At 45.8% G+C, this 17,609-nt stretch overlaps 1 protein-coding gene across 1 annotated transcript; it reads left to right on the top strand.

Annotated features, from left to right (window-relative positions):
* Window positions 1-7,622: 7,622 nt before the first annotated feature.
* On the top strand, window positions 7,623-15,007 carry ZNF134 (zinc finger protein 134). Its single transcript, XM_043436786.1, has 2 exons — window positions 7,623-7,759; window positions 13,055-15,007. The coding sequence occupies exon 2, from the start codon at window positions 13,156-13,158 to the stop codon at window positions 14,293-14,295; it is 1,140 nt and encodes a 379-aa protein (XP_043292721.1). The 5' UTR covers window positions 7,623-7,759; window positions 13,055-13,155; the 3' UTR covers window positions 14,296-15,007.
* Window positions 15,008-17,609: the final 2,602 nt, after the last annotated feature.

Below are 17,609 nucleotides of genomic sequence, written 5' to 3'. Positions count from 1 at the left end.
TAAGTGTCTGTGAGGAACCATCCACCTAAGTTAAATCTCATATTGGGATGTCCACAGACTGGAGATTGACTCACTGTAAATTTCACAGTTGTGTGGGAAGTACGTGTAACCTGCCAGGTTCACTGCCAGTTTCTTTGCCAGAAACCATCTCACCTCTAGCATCTGGCATGTCCTGATGGTTGGCATAGTCACCACCCTGGTGTGTTCACAGCAACTGGCCTCTGTACTCTCCCCTGCGTTGGAGGAAATTATGAGTACTGTCAGCCCTTAAGGAGTCTTCATTCCCTTTTTTCTCACAAGTTAGGGCCTGGACCTGACCCTATGTTGGCTCAAAGACTGCTATCTGAGTCCTTGCAGCAAACTAGCTTTTATAGGGACACAGTTGGTCTCAGGTAGTGCTTGTGTTGGAGTTTTCCGGCTTTCAAGTCACCAAACCAGAAATTGCCTATTGCATGTTACTCTGATTTGTATAATAATAAAGGCCTTATTGTTTAAGCACCTTAGTCTTGGAAATGCTCTTCACTGTGTGGAATAGTTTGAAAGCACAATAGGACTGTCAGCCTGAGGGGTAAATTACTTTTGTAGTGGAGATCCAAACTTCAGGTGCCTGAGATGGCCGAATATGGCACTCTTGTTTTGTAGCAGTTTGCATTGCTGCCAAGGCCTCTTAGGAAAGACTACTTTGTATTATACTTTTCTGCCTGGATGTCAGAGGTCTGTGGATTCTATTACTGGAGACAACATGAATTTGTTTTTCCTTGCTTAAAGGGGATAATGCACAATGTCAAGCTCTGCTGAGGGGAATCTTAACCCCAGTTCTCCTCCAAAGGAGCCATGTACCCTGATACCCAGAATTCTGTAGGCTAGTGTCCATGGTTGTAAGACTGCAGGGGCAGGGGAGACCACAGTTGGTATGAAAACATTGGTTAGTAGAGATAGTAGAGAGGGGAAGAGACTGCAGCAATCTGTGTGGAAGAAGGTACCTCTTCTAAGATACAGCCACAGATGTTCTACTGAGTGACTATAGGATGAGTATGTCCAGAAATCTCCAGGTATGTTTATGTTGTGAAGTCATTGGCAGACAAAATAAGGAGTTGGGATTCTTCTAGCCTTTCTGAGCTGTTCATCTCAAGGCCATTGCTATACAGGCAACAGAAGCAGTGTGGAGAGATACTGTGTCCAGACATGTGATTTTGTGATCCAGTCAGCAGTCCTCTTGACTCAGTGGGAGATGGCCTTCATTGTTTGCCAATATTTCCTGCCACTGAGAAGAGATGCCACCTCAAGTCTTGAGAATCGAGATAGTGGAGTCATTTTCTGAAGAACTGGGCATTTAGATTTTTATTTGGATTTTTATTATGGAACCAGTTTTTTAACTGCTGTGAGGGTATGGAATAACTTGTGAATATTCAAAGTGTACAGTTTGAGAAATTTTTATCTGTATACACTTGTGAAACCATTATTATGATAATGAGTGTACCTGTTACCTGCATATTTTCCTCATGCTATTTTATAGTCTCCTGACTCGCCCTGGCTATACAGACAACCATTTATGTACATTACTTTACAATCGATTGTATTTTTAGAATTTTATGATGGATCATGAAATGTTTACATCTTTTTCTGATTTCATCGATGCTATATAGTTACTTTGTGACTCATTAATTGTTCATTAAATGTTCCTTACAAGAACATTCTTATTTCTCAGTACTTTTCTCTTCCATGTATAATTGACTGTTCATCCATTCATCTATTTATGGATATTTGAGTTATTTCTAGTGTTTTCTTGTTGTACAGTCACTCAGTCCTGTCCAAATCTTTGTGACCCCATGGACTGCACTGCCAGGCTTCCCTGTCCTTCACCATCTCCCGGAGCTTGCTCAAACTTATGTCCATCAAGTCAGTGATGGCATCCAACCATCTCATCCTCTGTTGTCCCCTTCTCCTCCTGCCTTCTATCTTTCCCAGCATCAAGGTCTTTTCCAGTGAGTAGACTTTTCACATCAGGTGGCCAAAGTATTGGCACTTCAGCTTCAGCAACAGTCCTTGCAATGAATAGTCAGGGTTGATTTCCTTTAGGATTGACTGCTTTGATTTTGCAGTCAAAGGGACTCTCAAGAGGCTTCTCCAACACCACAGTTCAAAAGCATCCATTCTTCGGCTCTCAGCCTGATTTGTGATCCAACTCACAGCCATACATGACTATTGGAAAAACCATAGCTTTGACTATATGGACCTTTGTTGGCAAAATAATGTCTCTGCTTTTTAACATGCTGTCTAGGTTTTGTCATAGTTTTTCTTCCAGGGAGCAAGTGTCTTTTAATTTTATGGCTGCAGTCCCTGCCCGCAGTGATTTTGGAGCCCAAGAAAGTAAAGTCTTTCACTGTTTGCATTGTTTCCCCATCTATATGCCATGAAGTAATGGGACTGGATGCCATGATCTTAGTTTTTTGAATGTTGAGTTTTAAGCCAGCTTTTTCACTCTCCTCTTTTACTTTCATCAAGAGGCTCTTTAGTTCCTTTTTAGTCCGAGGCACCTGCTCATGTGCCTGCAGCCCAGAAAGTGGGGTCCAGGACGGTGAGGTGGTCGTATGTGGACTAACGGACTGTCTATGAGGCATGGGACGGACTGATGGGCTGTGTCTGATGGACTGTGTGATGGCGAGTGGGAAAGGGACCCACAGGCGCAAAGGCTTGGAGGTTGGACTGTGGCGGCAGTGTTAGAAAAAACTGGAATCTGTCTTGTATCTGCCTAGAGCAGAGAGTGTGAGGTGGAGTCTCACCTAGACTGTCAAGCTGAGAGTTTTGTGGGCTCAGACAGTAAAGAATCCACCTGCGATGTGGGAGACCTGGGTTCAATCCCTGGGTGGGAAAAATTCATCAGAGAATGGAATGGCAACCCACTCTGGTATTCTTGCCTGGAGAATTCCATGGATGGGGGAGTCTGGCAGGCTACAGTCTGTGGGGTCACAAAGAGTCGTACAGGACTGAGCAGTTAACAATTTCACTTTCACTTCTAATAACCCATTGAGCCATGGAGAGTTGTGAAGAGAAGAAAGACACAGTCTGACTTACGATTTTGAACGTTTTCCAAGAGCTACTCAGAGAACAGACTGAAATGGGAGTGATGCTGGCAGTGAGGTGCAGGGAGGGTGAGTCCTTGTCCAGCATAGCTGCAAAGAGGCAGGTCTGCTGACTGAAGCAGAGAGTTCAGTCTTTTAACCCCAGCTTATCTGGTCTCCAGGGCTGGGGAGAGGTACAGGGGAGGTTTGAACCCTTTGGAATGCACCTCTATGGCTTGCTTCTACTCACAGACCCCCATGGCTGAAGAATCACTTAATGGAACCTACACAGAGAAGTCGAGGGTGTCCCAGGCCCTCACTGGTTTGGATCTCATTCATAGAACCTGAGATTGTGGTGTCCTAGGACTCTTCGCCTGCCATTTCCCCAGCCCTTGGGTCTGGGGACCTGGGAGAAATCATCTAGACTCATTCTGAGCCCAGGGCAAAGGGTTTTCTGGAGGAATTGTTCTTTCTGCCACCAATGAGAAAAGGTGTAGAAGATTATCTCGGGAACACCTACCAGCATGTGCAAGTGCTTGGTTGGGTGGCCACAAGCTGGGAACAGGGCACAGATCTTTCTTTTAGGAACAGAGTGTAGGGGGAGAGGAGTCATTCTTGTAATGTGGTTGCCTGTGAAGTTGGGCATCTGCTGTGGAAGTAATGCAGATTTGGAACAGAGGAGGGAGATAACCTTACTTCCAGCTTCATCTGGTTACAGAGTGGAAAACAGACTTGGGGGGAGGAAGGCGGACCAGGGAGGAGGCTACTGCAGAAGTCCTGATGCATGGTCACGGACCAGAGTAGTGGCTGTGGAGGTGGAAGAAGTGGTTGGATTCTGGGTTCATTATTTAAGATGGGCTGCCCAGATTTTCTCATTTTGAGGGTGAGAGAGAGAAAGCTAAGAGTCAGGGTTGATGGCAAAGCTTTGGTCTTAGCGACTGAAAGCCTGGAAGCTTCATTAACTTTGAGACAAGATGTTCAGTAGTAAGAGTGATTTTCTGTGGAGATGTCAGAAGTTTTTGTTTTTGGCTGGGTTTCCATTCTGAGATTTTTTTTCAGAGAACAAATGAGTGGTGGCATCAGGTGGGCAGCTGGACAGAGAAGTCTGGGAATCTGGGGTGTGGTTCAGCAGGTGTGTGTGAACTCAATTGCTTCTGACCCTTTGGAACCCCACGAACTGTAGCCCTCCAGGCTCCTCTGTCCATGGAATTTTCTAGGCAGGTGTACTGGGGAAGTTGGCTATTTTCTACTCCAAGATCTCTTCAACGAGGGATTGAACCTGTGTCTCGTGCTTGACAGGTGGATTATTTACCACTGAGCCACCTGCTAAGCCTGGTAGAGAGTTATAGGTATCTAAAATTCACTTATGATTCAGTATGACTAATGTTAAAGCGAGAATTAGAGACAGGTAAGAGGTTTTCAAATGGTGCTGGGATCCATGAGAGGTCATGGGTAGAACTGGATACTGTTTGGTTTTGCCCTGTTCTCTGGGGTGAGTCCAAGGAGATGACTATGGTGTGGGACAAGGAATTGATAGTGGCTGCAGGAATGCAGCTGTGGGGTCTGGAGATGTGAGAGAGGTACAAGTGGAGGTAGGAAGCATGAATTGATGGCTCTTGGGCCCTGGTATAGGATATAAAAGGGTAATGGGTAACTCCACATTTTATTGTGAGGCGCGATATGGAAGATCCCATGGGAATTGCCTGGCAGGAAGGGATGTTTAGTTGCTCAGTCATGTCTGACTCTTTGTAACCCAATGGTCTGTAGCCTGTCAGGCTCCGCTGTCCATGGGATTTTCCAGGCAAGAATATTGGAGAGGGTTACCTTTTCCCTCTCTAGGGGATCTTCCCGACCCAGGGATCAAACCTCATTGTAGGGGGGTTCTTTGCTGGCTGAGCCACCAGGGAAGCCCTGGCAGGAAGGGATTGAGTCCTGCAATTCTGTCCCTGAGCATCTCTCCGATGGCATCTCTTTGCCTCCCTGTGTGTAGTTGTTGAGGGCTGGACACAGTGATGAGTGGAACCATGAGTGGAGAGCAGTACTGGTGGCCTCAGGTTTTGGTATATCATCTGAAGTGGGGAGCCCGAGAGAAACCTGGGTGTGGGGTAGGTGTGTGCAGGATGGATTGTGGATCCTCAGGAGAGAAGACCAGCGGTTTCATCTGTCCCCATCATGACAGGGCAATGAGACTCTGGAGGACATGGCTGTGTACTTTTCCTGGGAGGAATGGAGCCTCCTTAATGAGGCTCAGAGACGCCAGTACCATGACGTGATGCTGCAGGTCTTTGCACTTATATCCTCACTGGGTAAGGCCTGCACAATCACCCCTGTGACGTGGGCTAGACTTTGCCTTTCTGCTTTTCTTTAGGGGCTGCTCTGTCCTTCCTGCATTCAAACCATGGGAATTACTTTTGTTCCTAGTTCCTTGGGTAGATATTGTTGTTGCCAGGGCTGAGTTGTTTGCGCTACCCTTTTCTCTCCTTGGAGCGTCAATACCTGCTGCTCTGAAGCCTAGTAGGAAGCTGAATGGATCCCATCTTGCTTGTCCTTTCCATGGTTGGATCACTTTGCAGACCATGATTGCTTGGTTTGGCTCCCTTCTTCTCACACTTTCATACCTGCCTGTGCTGAGAATTGCCATCACTGAGGTGGGACTGCTTAGGTGCACAATGAGCTATTTCCTGATACCCTCATGTGAGGTTCTTTTGTAACATTTAGTTTTCTTTTCTGTGATCGGTCATGGGATAAGTTTCTCTGGGCTGGTAATGGCCATTTACCTGTCTTGCCTTTCCCTCGGGACTTTAGTTTTCTAGGTTCCATGTAGTTGCTCAGCATGGATTGCATGGGAGACCTGGGTGTCTCACAGAATGGATATCAGTCCTACCATGGCAAGATGGAATACAGAGGCCTGGGCTAAGGTGGGTCAAGAACATGACATCAGAGTTCACATCTTACCAGGAACCTGTTTAGACTAGTGTTTTGGAGCCATTGCTGGGTACCACACCTCGTTTACATCTTTGGCCTCATTCTTTATACTTGGTCAACTTGTCATTTTAACTCTGACTTTTAGTTCCTGGCTTCACCCAACTTTTCTGCCTCCACCTGTTACCCCTTCCTTTTTACTGCTGCCTCTGTAGGTAGACAGACAACTGTCTTCTCTGAGGATACTGTGGTGACTGATACACTCTATGAGGATCTGTCTGGTGGCAAAGGTGAGATGACTTCCACCATAAAACCTGGCAGTGACTTAATTACGGCAAGGGTCCTGAGCAGGTGAAATATGAAACACAGCTCCTGAAGATTCCTCACATACCTGGAACCCATGGTAGATGTCTCCTCATAGAGGCCTTCTAGTGTTTTCACACTGAGCAGAGAGCACATTCCTTGAAGGTCAAAGGCCATTACCTCATGTAGATTTTGTCATGCAGAAAGCTTTTTTTTTCCACATAAGCAGAATTCCCAAAACTTAAGGCCTGAGTTGAGATTTTGGTGGTCAGTCAGAGCAGATTGTTAACTGAAGGCTTTCTCATGTTGGCTATACTCTCGAGGCCTTCATCTAGTGTGAAGTTTATGGTACTGAATGAGGTTGTAGTTTTGGCTAAATGATTTTCCACATTCAACTGCATTCATAAGGTTTTTCTCCAATGTGAATTCTCCGATGTAGAGTGAGTCTGAATCTTTCTCTGAAGGATTTCTCACATTCCCTGCACTCATAAGGCCTTGCTCCTGTGTGAACTCTTCGGTGTTGAATGAGGCTGGAGTTTTGGTTAAAAGATTTCTCACATTTGGAGAAGTGGAAGAAAGTCACATAATTTTTTGGTCTCCCAGCTAAAATAAAAGTTATGTTTATACTGTAGCCTATTGTGTGCAATAGCAGTATAATCCGGAAAAAAAAGGACTACTTTATTTAAAGTATTGGCATACTTTTTATTCAAAAGATATTTTATAAAAAAAAAAATGCTAACCATCATCTGAGCCTTCAGTGATAAGTCTCTCTTATCCCTAACACAGCTGAAACTCACAAAAACCACTTAAGGCTTCCATCTGTGTTTTTGAAAAACGGAAATATGAGTGGAGTGTGACTGGACTCAGAGTGACATTTGGTGTGTCCTTTAGGTCTTAGAGCTTTGGGGAATATCCGAGAGGACATTTCTAAACGTTTCTTCCATCCCTACAGAGTACACTACATGGTAGCTGGGTGCGGGCTTCTGAAGAGTGAAGCCCCGCCCCATCCTCGGAGCCGCGACGCCCCAGCGCTCCTTGTGATAACAATCGGCGTTAGCCCAGGCCGCAAGGGCGTCTGCGAGTCGCTGCAACTGTTGTCTCAGCGGAAACTACACTAACCAGAAGCCTCTGCGCCTCTGCGCCACAGAGCAGCGGCACTGCTAAACGGTGTTTCTGTACGTGCGAGGTCGTCTGGGAGGGACTTCCGGCATCTTTCTCGCGGCGGACATCTTCTCGGTTCTTGGTCGACCTGTCCGAGCAGAAACTCGGGACCTGTTGTCCGGTTCAGAGGTGACAGAAAGCGAGAAGGCGCGGGAGGAGACCCTATTCTCGCTACGAAGAGGCTCGGCGGCGGCAACTCTCGCGAGGATTCCGCCACCACGCCAGTCGACAGCGGTGCGCTGTTCCGACGTGAGATCCTTCCGGACTCTGTGGTCCTGACTGATGGCGGCGGCAGCAGTGGACCCGCGTAGGTGGGTGCTGCGTTCCCTGGATCTTGACGGGTCGCGACCCCCACCTCAGAATCGTAGGACCCTGAATGAGTGGTGTTTATTGAGGTCTTTGTGGTCTAGGCTCCGGAGCGTTTGTAGATGGAGCCGCCATTTCTGACGGCTTTTGTGTTGGGACTTGGATGAGTGTTACCGGCCCAGCGACTAGCAGGAGCAAAGGCTTGAGCGAATGAGCCGGGAACTTTCGCGAAACGTGGGTGTTCACATCCTCGGGGAGCAGGGCGGGGTCGGGGGTGAGTAGTAGTCTCCTGGACTGGCAGGGTGAGGCGAGTACGAGTACAACGTTCTCAGCCATGAAGGGATCTGATCTGATCAGAAGTTTTTAAAAGTATGCCAAAGCTTAGGGGAAGACAAACTAGGGTGGGGTGGAGGTGATGAGGATGGAGGCAGGCACACCGGTAAGGAGACTATAAACTCCAGGAATGTTGTGGGGGCTGTTCCAGAACAGTGGCAGGAAGGGTTGGGAGTGGATAAGTCATTAAATTCTGGAGAGATTTTCAAGATAGAACTAAGAGTTTTCTGCTGCGTCAAATATGACTAAGTGAAAAAGAGTGTGAAGAACTACCCAAGTTTTGTTTTGGTTTTTTTCCTGAACATCTGAGAGAATCAAAGTGGGTAGATTGGAACAGGGAGCACCTTTCGTGGGGGAGGATCAGAACATGGACATGGTAAATCCATAGTGTCTCACAGTAGAGGCGTCACAGGGGCATTTGGTTAATTTGGTCCAGAGTTATGCAGAGCAAGCTACGCTGTAGACCTCTGAGGATTGAGGCCCCAAAGGTCAAAGCCTGGAGATGAGATTTAGGGGGAGAATGTTAAGGATGTTACTTTATGTGGTCCCTGAGGTGAGATATTAGAGTACAGGGAAGAAGAGGGGGGCATCCCTGAGATTCCCTCCAGAAAGGAGAAGTCCTGGAATATGAACGGGTTCTGGCTGGTGTCAGCAGAAGGAGAAGGCAATAGGGTGTTAGGACCTGACCTGAGTTGGAGAGCAAGGTGTGAGGTACTATAAATTTGCCACCCTGTGGACTCAGCATGCCCCTCTGTGGCACAGAGGAGGAGTCAGCCAGGCTAGTGGAGCAGCCTCACCCCATTCCAGGGCACTGGTACATCAGTTCCCCAGCTCCTCAGGTGAGAAGAGCTGAAGAGCCAACAGCATGCTCACCTACAGAGGGATATATACCTGGCAGATTGGTTTGGTGAGAGGACCTAGTGTATCCTTGGCAAGTAGACATAAGTAGACAGTTAAAATTAAAGGCTTTAAAAACTCAGAACGTATTACTTCATTTGCACTGAAAATATTTGCAAAACTGTTAAGCATATGCCGTAAAAGTTAATTCAGAGGTTGATGTCTACTAAATTGATGTGTACTAACACGTATGATACAAACAGCCCTATTAGGTGGATATCACCATTATCCCTGCTTTATATGTGAGAATACAGAGAGCTTGGGTTATGGTCACATAGCTGGTAGGAGGCAGCACTAAGGTCTGAGTATCTAAAGTCAGACATCCTGAAATCATTCTCACCAAAGGGCAGAGCAGGGATGAGGCAGACAGTTAAGTTCATGAGACTCCACTGGGGTAACCTAGCATTCCCAGATCCTTCTTCCTACCAGGTTGCTGTAGTGACAGAGGTGATTATTATCCCTGCATAAATGAGTGTAAAGTGTGCCAGTCCTCAGTCAGCCTAGCCCACCCCTCCATGTTCTTGGTGACCTATATGGCAAATAGTGGGATCTTGGGAATTTTAACCTACCCTTCTGCCTGCCATTGGGTTTGGAGACCCTTGTGTCCCCAAAGGTCTTGTGCTCTGAAAACTGGTCTGGAATTATGTGAAAGGGTTTCCATTTCCAGCAAGCAGTGGGGTGAAGTATGGAACAGTGTCCCAGGCATGGGAACCAGCCTGTGCAGATGCATCACTTAAGACTGAACAGGTTGTGTTCAGGAATTTAAGGTCTCCATTATGTTTGGTGATCAGAGAGCAGGGGACAGGATTCAGCTCTGGACTGGGAACCTTTGGACCTGGGCTTCTCTTTTGAAAGTGGTAGGAGCTATGAAAAGTTTGGAGCAGAGAAGGGAGTGATCCGATTCTGTTCTTAACAGGATATCTCTGGCTGTACAGTGAAGAAAAGACTATGGGGGTATAGGAAAGAGGACTGTTGATGTTGGCTGGGCCAGAGTGGTGACTACAGAGATAAGAGACAAGTGCTTGGATTCTGGTGGGTTTTGTTTTGTTTTTTAAAGTAGAATCAACCAGATTTTCTGATGTGGAGGGTGTGAGAAAGAAGAGGAAGAGTCATAGATGACTCCACAGTTTTTTTTTGCCTGAGAAGATGTACGGGAGAAAAAAGCCTCAACTGAATTTGTGAAGTTGGTGGTGAGAGTAACTTTCAGAAGTAGTATCAGGAGTTAGGTTTTGATCATGTTGAATCTGTGATGTTCCAAAGACTTCTGAATTGAGGTATCAAGTGGACAGCTGGACCCATGGGTATGGAGTTCAGAGGTGGGATTCAAGTTGGAGACATTCACAAGATGACAGCCAGTAACTTATTAGGGTAGAGTCGTGTATCACGTTTAGAGAGAGAACCTTTATGTCATGGGGGTCTGGAAAGGAGGTGGGGACAGTGGAGTGGAAGAGTTACCTTCAAGGCAAGAAAAGGGAGGTTAGTGTTAGTGTGCATGGTGAGTAAGGAAAGTAGGATGTGGCGGTTGAAGTCTTCTAGGGAGAAAGTGGACACGAGATGAATGCTGGGGTAAAGCAGTAAAGGAGACGAGGCGAAAGTGAGACCAAAGTCAGTGCTTATTCCCCTGTCCCTGTGCTTCTCAGGCTTTTGTGGTGACCTTTGTGGGCACTGGCAGGTTTCAGTCAGGCTGATTGGTTAGTTCAGGGCTAAATTGGGTCAGCTGACAGAGCCACTGTACTTGGAGTGGAAAGCCAGTGGGTGTGGGCTTTGAATGAGAACTTAGTGCTAAGTGTGAACCCTGTGACTGATGAGGATATAGTATCCCAAACATGCTATAGCAAGGTGGGAAAGGGCTGGCTTTATCTGATAATCTGCACATGGTTCTGAACTGCTGAAGGTGAATCAAGGAAGGAAGAATTTAAAAGCTGTGTTTGGATATACCTATGGCAGTGGGGGCTGGAGGTGATCCTGGACTCAGTGACCAAGCATTCTCTGGATGCTGTGTGCAGGTTTATGTCTGGGAGGTACTTGTGCTGTAAGCCTTCTTAGGTAACAAGGGAAGTGTGGGCTAAAGAGTGACATGCCCTTTGAGGTGCAATCTGAAGTCACTGCCTGGGGGCTTTGGTACTGAGGGCTCTAGAAGGAATGCGAAGCTCAAATTTGTGTATGAGGGGCATCATCTTTGGATCCCATGGGAACTAGCTGGCAGTGAAGGGTTGGTCCCTTCTTGCCAGGCCCAGACTATACCGTGTCTGTCCGCTTACTTGCTCTAGGATGGACAAGGTGGTCGATGGGAAATGAGAGAGGAGGTGTCAGTCACATGAGGGCCTGCTGTCTTCTTGTGACTTGGGGAGCCTGAGAAAAAAGTGAATGTGTGGCAGATAAGCCAGGAAACCTGGGGAGAGAGGCTGCCCTTTTGCTCAGTTGTCCACTTCATGCAGGAACACGTGACCTTTGAGGATCTGTGTATTTTTCCTGGGAGCAATGGGGACTTCTTGATAAGGCTCTGACACATTCATATCGCAGTGCAGTGCCTTCTATGCTTCGCTCTTACAGTTTTCCTGGGTAAGGCCCCGCATCACCTAGTTTTGCATGTTCTCCCCTTCCCCCTTTTCCCCTAGAAGTTGTGATTTCCTTCCTGTAAGTGGACCAGGGGCACTCCGTCACATAGATCCTCTGGGTGCCAGGGCTCAATGTGTACACTGCCTTCTTCACTCCCTGTGCTAACCTGCACCCTCCAGCACTGAAGCTGTGACTTCTAACCACCTGACCACCAGGGAATTCCCTATTGCTTCCCAGCTTCTGTTGCCCCAGAATTGCCGGGAAGGTCGAGGGTCTTGTGGTCAACCTAGTGGATGCTACCCTGCCTGGCCTCTTCCTGGTTGGATGGCTCTGTCTTCATTTAGGGCACCTCTGTGCTTCCCTGGTGGCTCAGCTAGTAAAGAATCCACCTGCAGTGTGGGAGTCCTGGGTTTGATTCTTGGGTGAGGAAGATCCCCTGGAGAAGGGAACAGCTATCCATTTCACTGTTCTGGCCTGGAGAATTCCGTGGATTGTATAGTTTTGCAAAGAGTTGGACGTGACTGAGTGACTTTCATGTTCACATACTGCAGATTACGTTCGCTTCCTTTAATTGTCATTCCTTTGGGCATACCTCTGTCATGAAGTACAGTCACAGTCACTGCTCGTGGGGCCCACTGGGTTGTTGCTTTAAGACATTCATTTTGTTATAATTAGTTTTCTTTCGCTCACCCCTGGGCGGACTCCCCTGGCCAGTGCTTTCCTGCTCACTTGCCCTGCCTTTCCTCTGTGACTTGTGTGTTCTAGATCCTCTGTAGAACTATGAGAGGTTGTGACTCAACTCTGAGAGGTCATGACTCAAGCCACAGCAGAGGGAGCTTGGACAGGTCCTGGTGAGTGGGAACCTGGAAAGAATGTAACTTCAAGGATGGGTTCAAATAGCACTAGAAACCTGTCCTGTGCCCACTACTGATTGGTGCCCAGGCTACAGGCCATACCTTATTTCTCTTTTCCTCCCCATTCTGGACACTTCACTTGTCATTTTTTTTTTTTTTTTTTTTTTCACTTGTCATTTTTATTCTGATCTGTGGCCCAGGGCTGCCCACCCCACTCACCAGTGTTCTCTACTGCCCCCTCTGTGGGACTTTTCTCTTTTGGACAGTGTTCATATGTCTTGAGACATAAGCATGTCCTTAAAATAGTTTTTGAATATGAATTACTTACTTACTTTAAGTCAGGTTTTCTGGGCCTGGACATACATTTCTGGACAGTGGTCCCTCTCAGTCATGCCAAGGCCCTTCTGAAAGTCATTTGCGTGTTGTGAGTTGAAGATCCTGCCTGCCTTATATCCCTGAGGCACACCCCATCCCTGTGTCTTTGCTGTTGTGAGGCTTTCCCCATCCTGTGACCCATAGAGTCCAGTACTGCACAGCAGCTTTCTTTAACCTGACCCTAAATCTATTGTCGTGGCTATGCTGGGCACACATTTGTGATGAGGGTGTCCACTCCCACTGAAGTCAACATGATGTTCAGTGACATTTTTTTGCTTTCAGGTTGTTGGCACGGAGTGGGCAAGGAAGAGGCACCTTCTGAGCGGAGTGTTTTTGTAGCAGTGTCACACATTCATACTTCCAAGGCAGATTCATTGACTCAGATGGCTCATCCTTGTAACTTATGTGGCCCAATCTTGAAAGATATTTTGCACCTGGACGAACACAAAGAAACACGCCATGGACTGAAACCTTACACATGTGGGGCGTGTGGGAGACAATTCTGGTTCAGTGCAAACTTTGACCAGCATCAGAAGCTGTACGATGTAGAGAAATTCCTAAGAGGTGACAAAGGCAAGACCTCATTTGTAACTAACTGTAGAGCTCGTGAAGAACCTCCACTGTCAGAGAAGCCCTTTGCATGTAAGGAGGAGCAGAAGAACTTCCAGGCCAGTTTGGGCAGTCACCAGCAAAAGGCCACCCACAGCAAGAGGAAGGCACGGAGTCCTGAGAGTGGCCAGGCCTTGCACATTGGACAGATGCGTTACAAGTGCATCGAATGTGGGAAGGCTTTCAGCCGCAAGGACACGCTTGTTCAGCACCAGAGAATCCACACTGGAGAAAAGCCTTATGAGTGCAGCGAATGTGGGAAAGCTTTCAGCCGCAAAGCCACACTTGTCCAGCACCAGAGGATCCATACAGGAGAAAAGCCTTACGAGTGCAGCGAATGTGGAAAAGCCTTTAGCCGCAAAGACAACCTTACTCAGCACAAAAGAGTTCATACCGGAGAGATGCCTTATAAGTGTGGTGAGTGTGGCAAATACTTTAGCCATCACTCCAACCTAATTGTACACCAGAGAGTTCACAATGGAGCAAGGCCTTACAAATGCAATGATTGTGGGAAAGTCTTCAGGCACAAGTCCACACTTGTTCAGCATGAGAGTATCCATACTGGAGAAAATCCTTACGTTTGCAGTGACTGTGGAAAATCCTTTGGCCACAAATACACCCTCATTAAACACCAGAGAATTCATACTGAGGCAAGGCCTTTTGAGTGCATTGAATGTGGAAAATTCTTTAGTCGAAGTTCTGACTTTATTGCACACCAGAGAGTTCACACAGGTGAAAGGCCTTTTGTGTGCAGCAAATGTGGGAAAGATTTCATCAGAACCTCCCACCTTGTTCGGCACCAAAAAGTTCACACTGGAGAAAGGCCATATGAATGCAATGAGTGTGGGAAGTCATATAGCTTAAGCTCCCACCTCATTAGGCACCAGAAAGTTCATGCTGCAGGAAGGCTTTAGGAGTGCTTTTAACACAGCAGGACTCACGGGGAAGAGCCCTGTGACTTCCTGTAGAGAGGGAGACATCCAATCATGTGTTGAACCATGTATATCTAGACACTGACAGTTGAGAGATAGTTTATGAATGCCATGTACGGGGGAAGCTTTCAGAAGCTATGTTGCACTTTCAGACCTGCTCAGGTTCTTTGCTGAATTTTTTAGTATCTGTGCCTGTGGCTGAAAACATCTCAACTCTACCAGCTTAGTTACCCTAATATCCTCAGGGGAGGCAGAACTTTGTATTCTCTGTCTAGTCCCTGGAGGGAGTTATAAGAAACCTGAGTTCTGGAATTCCCTGGTGGTCCAGTGGTTAGAACCCTGTGCTCCTTCTGAGGGCCTGGGTTCAGTTGCTTGTTGAGGAAATAAAATCCCACAAGCCATGTGGCCATAAATAAGTAAATGGAAACCTGAATTAAATGGAGGTCTTCATTTTCTCCCCTCTGACTGGCAAAGGTGTGGGCATGACCCATCTTTAGCCAAGAGGATCTGAGGTTCTGGTAACAGAAAAGGTTTACTTTCTTCATGGACATTGTTGGTTTCACTCTCATGTGATACTTGTAACATTTTTCCAGCCTCCAAGTCACCCAACCTAGATAATTATTTGCCTCATGTTGCTCTGGTTTGTGTGATGACAAATACCTTATGATAATAAATACCTTATTATTTAAGCCACCTTTAACCGTGAAGGTTCTTTTTATTGGAGTGGTCTGGAAACTCTTAGGCTCTGCCAAACTGAGGAGGTAAACAGTGTTTTTAGGGGCTTTCAACTTTGGGTGCCTCAAGTGGAACAGCAGGTTGGCAGAGAACACTTCTCACTGCTGACAAAGTTATTGGAAGGTCCAGACATCACCTTGAGGAGGGTGCTGTTGTTGGAACAACCTACAATGTATTTGGGAGCAGCATGGCTTGAGTGCTTTGCTTCCACCATCTCACCTAATGGCTCCACACTCTGCCTACACCCAATGCTCCTGGAGAATCAAGGGTTCTGACCCCTCTCCCCTGGTTGCCAAGATTACTTCTCACACCCACTACTCTGCCTCAGGCCCTAGTAACCTACCAGGCATCTACCTGGTTCTGCAGGCCCCTATGCCCAAGTCTCCAGTGTCTCAAATCCTGGCCTTGCTACAAAATCACTCCGTCATCCTGCATCATAGAGGAAACACTGAAATAAGTGTAGCTATATTAAGTCTAGCGTGAGAGAAGGTAGTCCAATTGAACCTAGGATTTGTGGACATCCTCAGGTGGTGATATATGGGGTTGTTTGTGAGACTGAGGGCTGTGTAGTACCAATGTATACCTAATTCAGGGTGAATTCTAGGGAAGGCATTTTTTTCTGGGCATTTTGAATGACTCCCTAGAAACAGGAGGCCCATACTTGGGCAAATGCTTAAGTTTTCTTGTCAGAAAAAAAGCTCTGATGTGATAGTTTGTGACAGTTTTTCATTCTCTGACACCACCCCCCCTCCCCGGGCAAAGACCCTTGTTTGTTTCCTGTTTTCTGGTCAGTTTTTTTTTTTTTTTTTTTTTTGGTCTTTGTTTCCAGCAGTTCAGTGAGTCTTAGGAAAAATCAGAAGTACCCCCTGGGATACTTGGCTTTCCAGAAGGGAAACAGGAGTAGAGCTCTATGATTTTGTCTATTTAGAGACACAGCTCAGGGTACATGAGAGCAATGTGAGTAGAATTCAGGTGGCATAATAAGGGAGAGGAGGGAGCTAGAGATGAGGGGTACAGAGAAAGGGGAGGGGCAAAGAACAGAGGAAGGACCATGGTGATTCCCAGGTGGTCAGTGGTTAGGATTCCAGGCTTTCACTGCAGTCCCTGGTGGGGGAACTGACATCCCGCATGCTGCAGGGCACAGCCATAAAAGAAAAATGCTGTGTAATATGAAAAGCAGATGAGATAATACAAAAGGGGGGAAAAAAATCAGTGAATTTAAAGATACAGAAATTATGCAAAATAAATCACGTAGTGAAAAAATAACAGCAATGGTGACCTGTAGGAAAATACCACATGATCTAATATACACGTGTTTGGAAGGCCAGAAGCGAGAGCATAACAAGAAAGAAAAAAGGAAGAGCTGAGACATTTCCCTATTTTGTTTAAAAACCAGATAGCAACCACCGGAAGGTAGGAAGTTCAAGGAATCTTCTCTAGAGCAGAAGAAACATGGCCTTACTAACATCTTGATTTCAGACCTCTAGCTTCCACAACTGTGAGAGCATAAAATGGTGTTTAAACCACTCAGTTTGTGGGAACTAATCTAGCAACCACCTTTTGCCTTATTAACATTTAGAGAACTTTAAGGGCCACAAAGAATTTTCACAAAAATAAACAATATTCTAGGACATAAAAAATGTCAATAAATATAAAATTAAAATCATGAAGATATATACTCTAAGCACAGGAGAATTAAACTAGAATTTATTAAAGAACACTGCTAGAAAAAAATCCCTAGTTTAACATATTTGGAAGTTAAAACATAATTTTTTTTTTTTTAGCTATGCCATGTACCATGCAGGATTTTAGTTCCCTGACCAGGGATTGAACCTATGCCCTCTTGCATTGGGAATGCAGGATCTTAACTACTGGACCATCAGGGAAGACCCTGAGAAATTAGATAATATTTTGAACCAAATGTAATGAAACCTAACATATCAAGATTTGTTATTGCTGAGATTAGAAGAAAAGGTATAGATATAAGTATTTTGAAAGTAAGGGAAGAAATAAAACATTTAATATCCAAGTTAAGACACTATAGAAATAAACATAACCAAAGTAGGCAAAAGGAAAGAATAAAGAAGAGAAATTAATAATTAAAATATAGAAAATCAGTGAACTCCAAAGCTGTCTTTTGATTGGATCAAATAATTGATGTATCTCTAGGTAGATTTATCAGGAAAAAAAATTACCAATATAAGGAATGAAAGATGGGATAGCACTAGATATAGTAAAAAACATTCAAAGGATTATACATAAGATTCCCCACGCTGCATGGTGTGGCCAAAAAAAGAATTAAATGTGATTTTTGGCTGCCCCGTGTGAAATCTTTAGTTCCTTGACCAGGGATTGAACCCATGTCCCTTGCACTGGAAGTTCAGAGTCTTAACCAATGGACTACCAGGGAAGTCCAGGTTATATGTGATATTTCAGTTTTCATTTATTTAAAATGAAACAAAACCTTGATTTATATAGCAGCTGCACCACTCCAGTCATCTCACAACACTGGGTTTCCTCTCTCTCAGGGTTAGCCCAATAAAAAGTTGGGCAGAACAAAC

This window comes from Cervus canadensis, chromosome 18 (genome assembly GCF_019320065.1).
Source record: "Cervus canadensis isolate Bull #8, Minnesota chromosome 18, ASM1932006v1, whole genome shotgun sequence".
NCBI classification, from domain to species: domain Eukaryota; kingdom Metazoa; phylum Chordata; class Mammalia; order Artiodactyla; family Cervidae; genus Cervus; species Cervus canadensis.
Note: the sequence above shows the minus strand (reverse complement) of the source record. Positions and strands in the feature narration are given on the sequence as shown.

Bases quoted from the DNA above. Each gene is read 5' to 3' on its own strand.
- ZNF134 (XM_043436786.1), top strand. From the start codon at position 13,156: ATGGCTCATCCTTGTAACTTATGTGGCCCAATCTTGAAAGATATTTTG.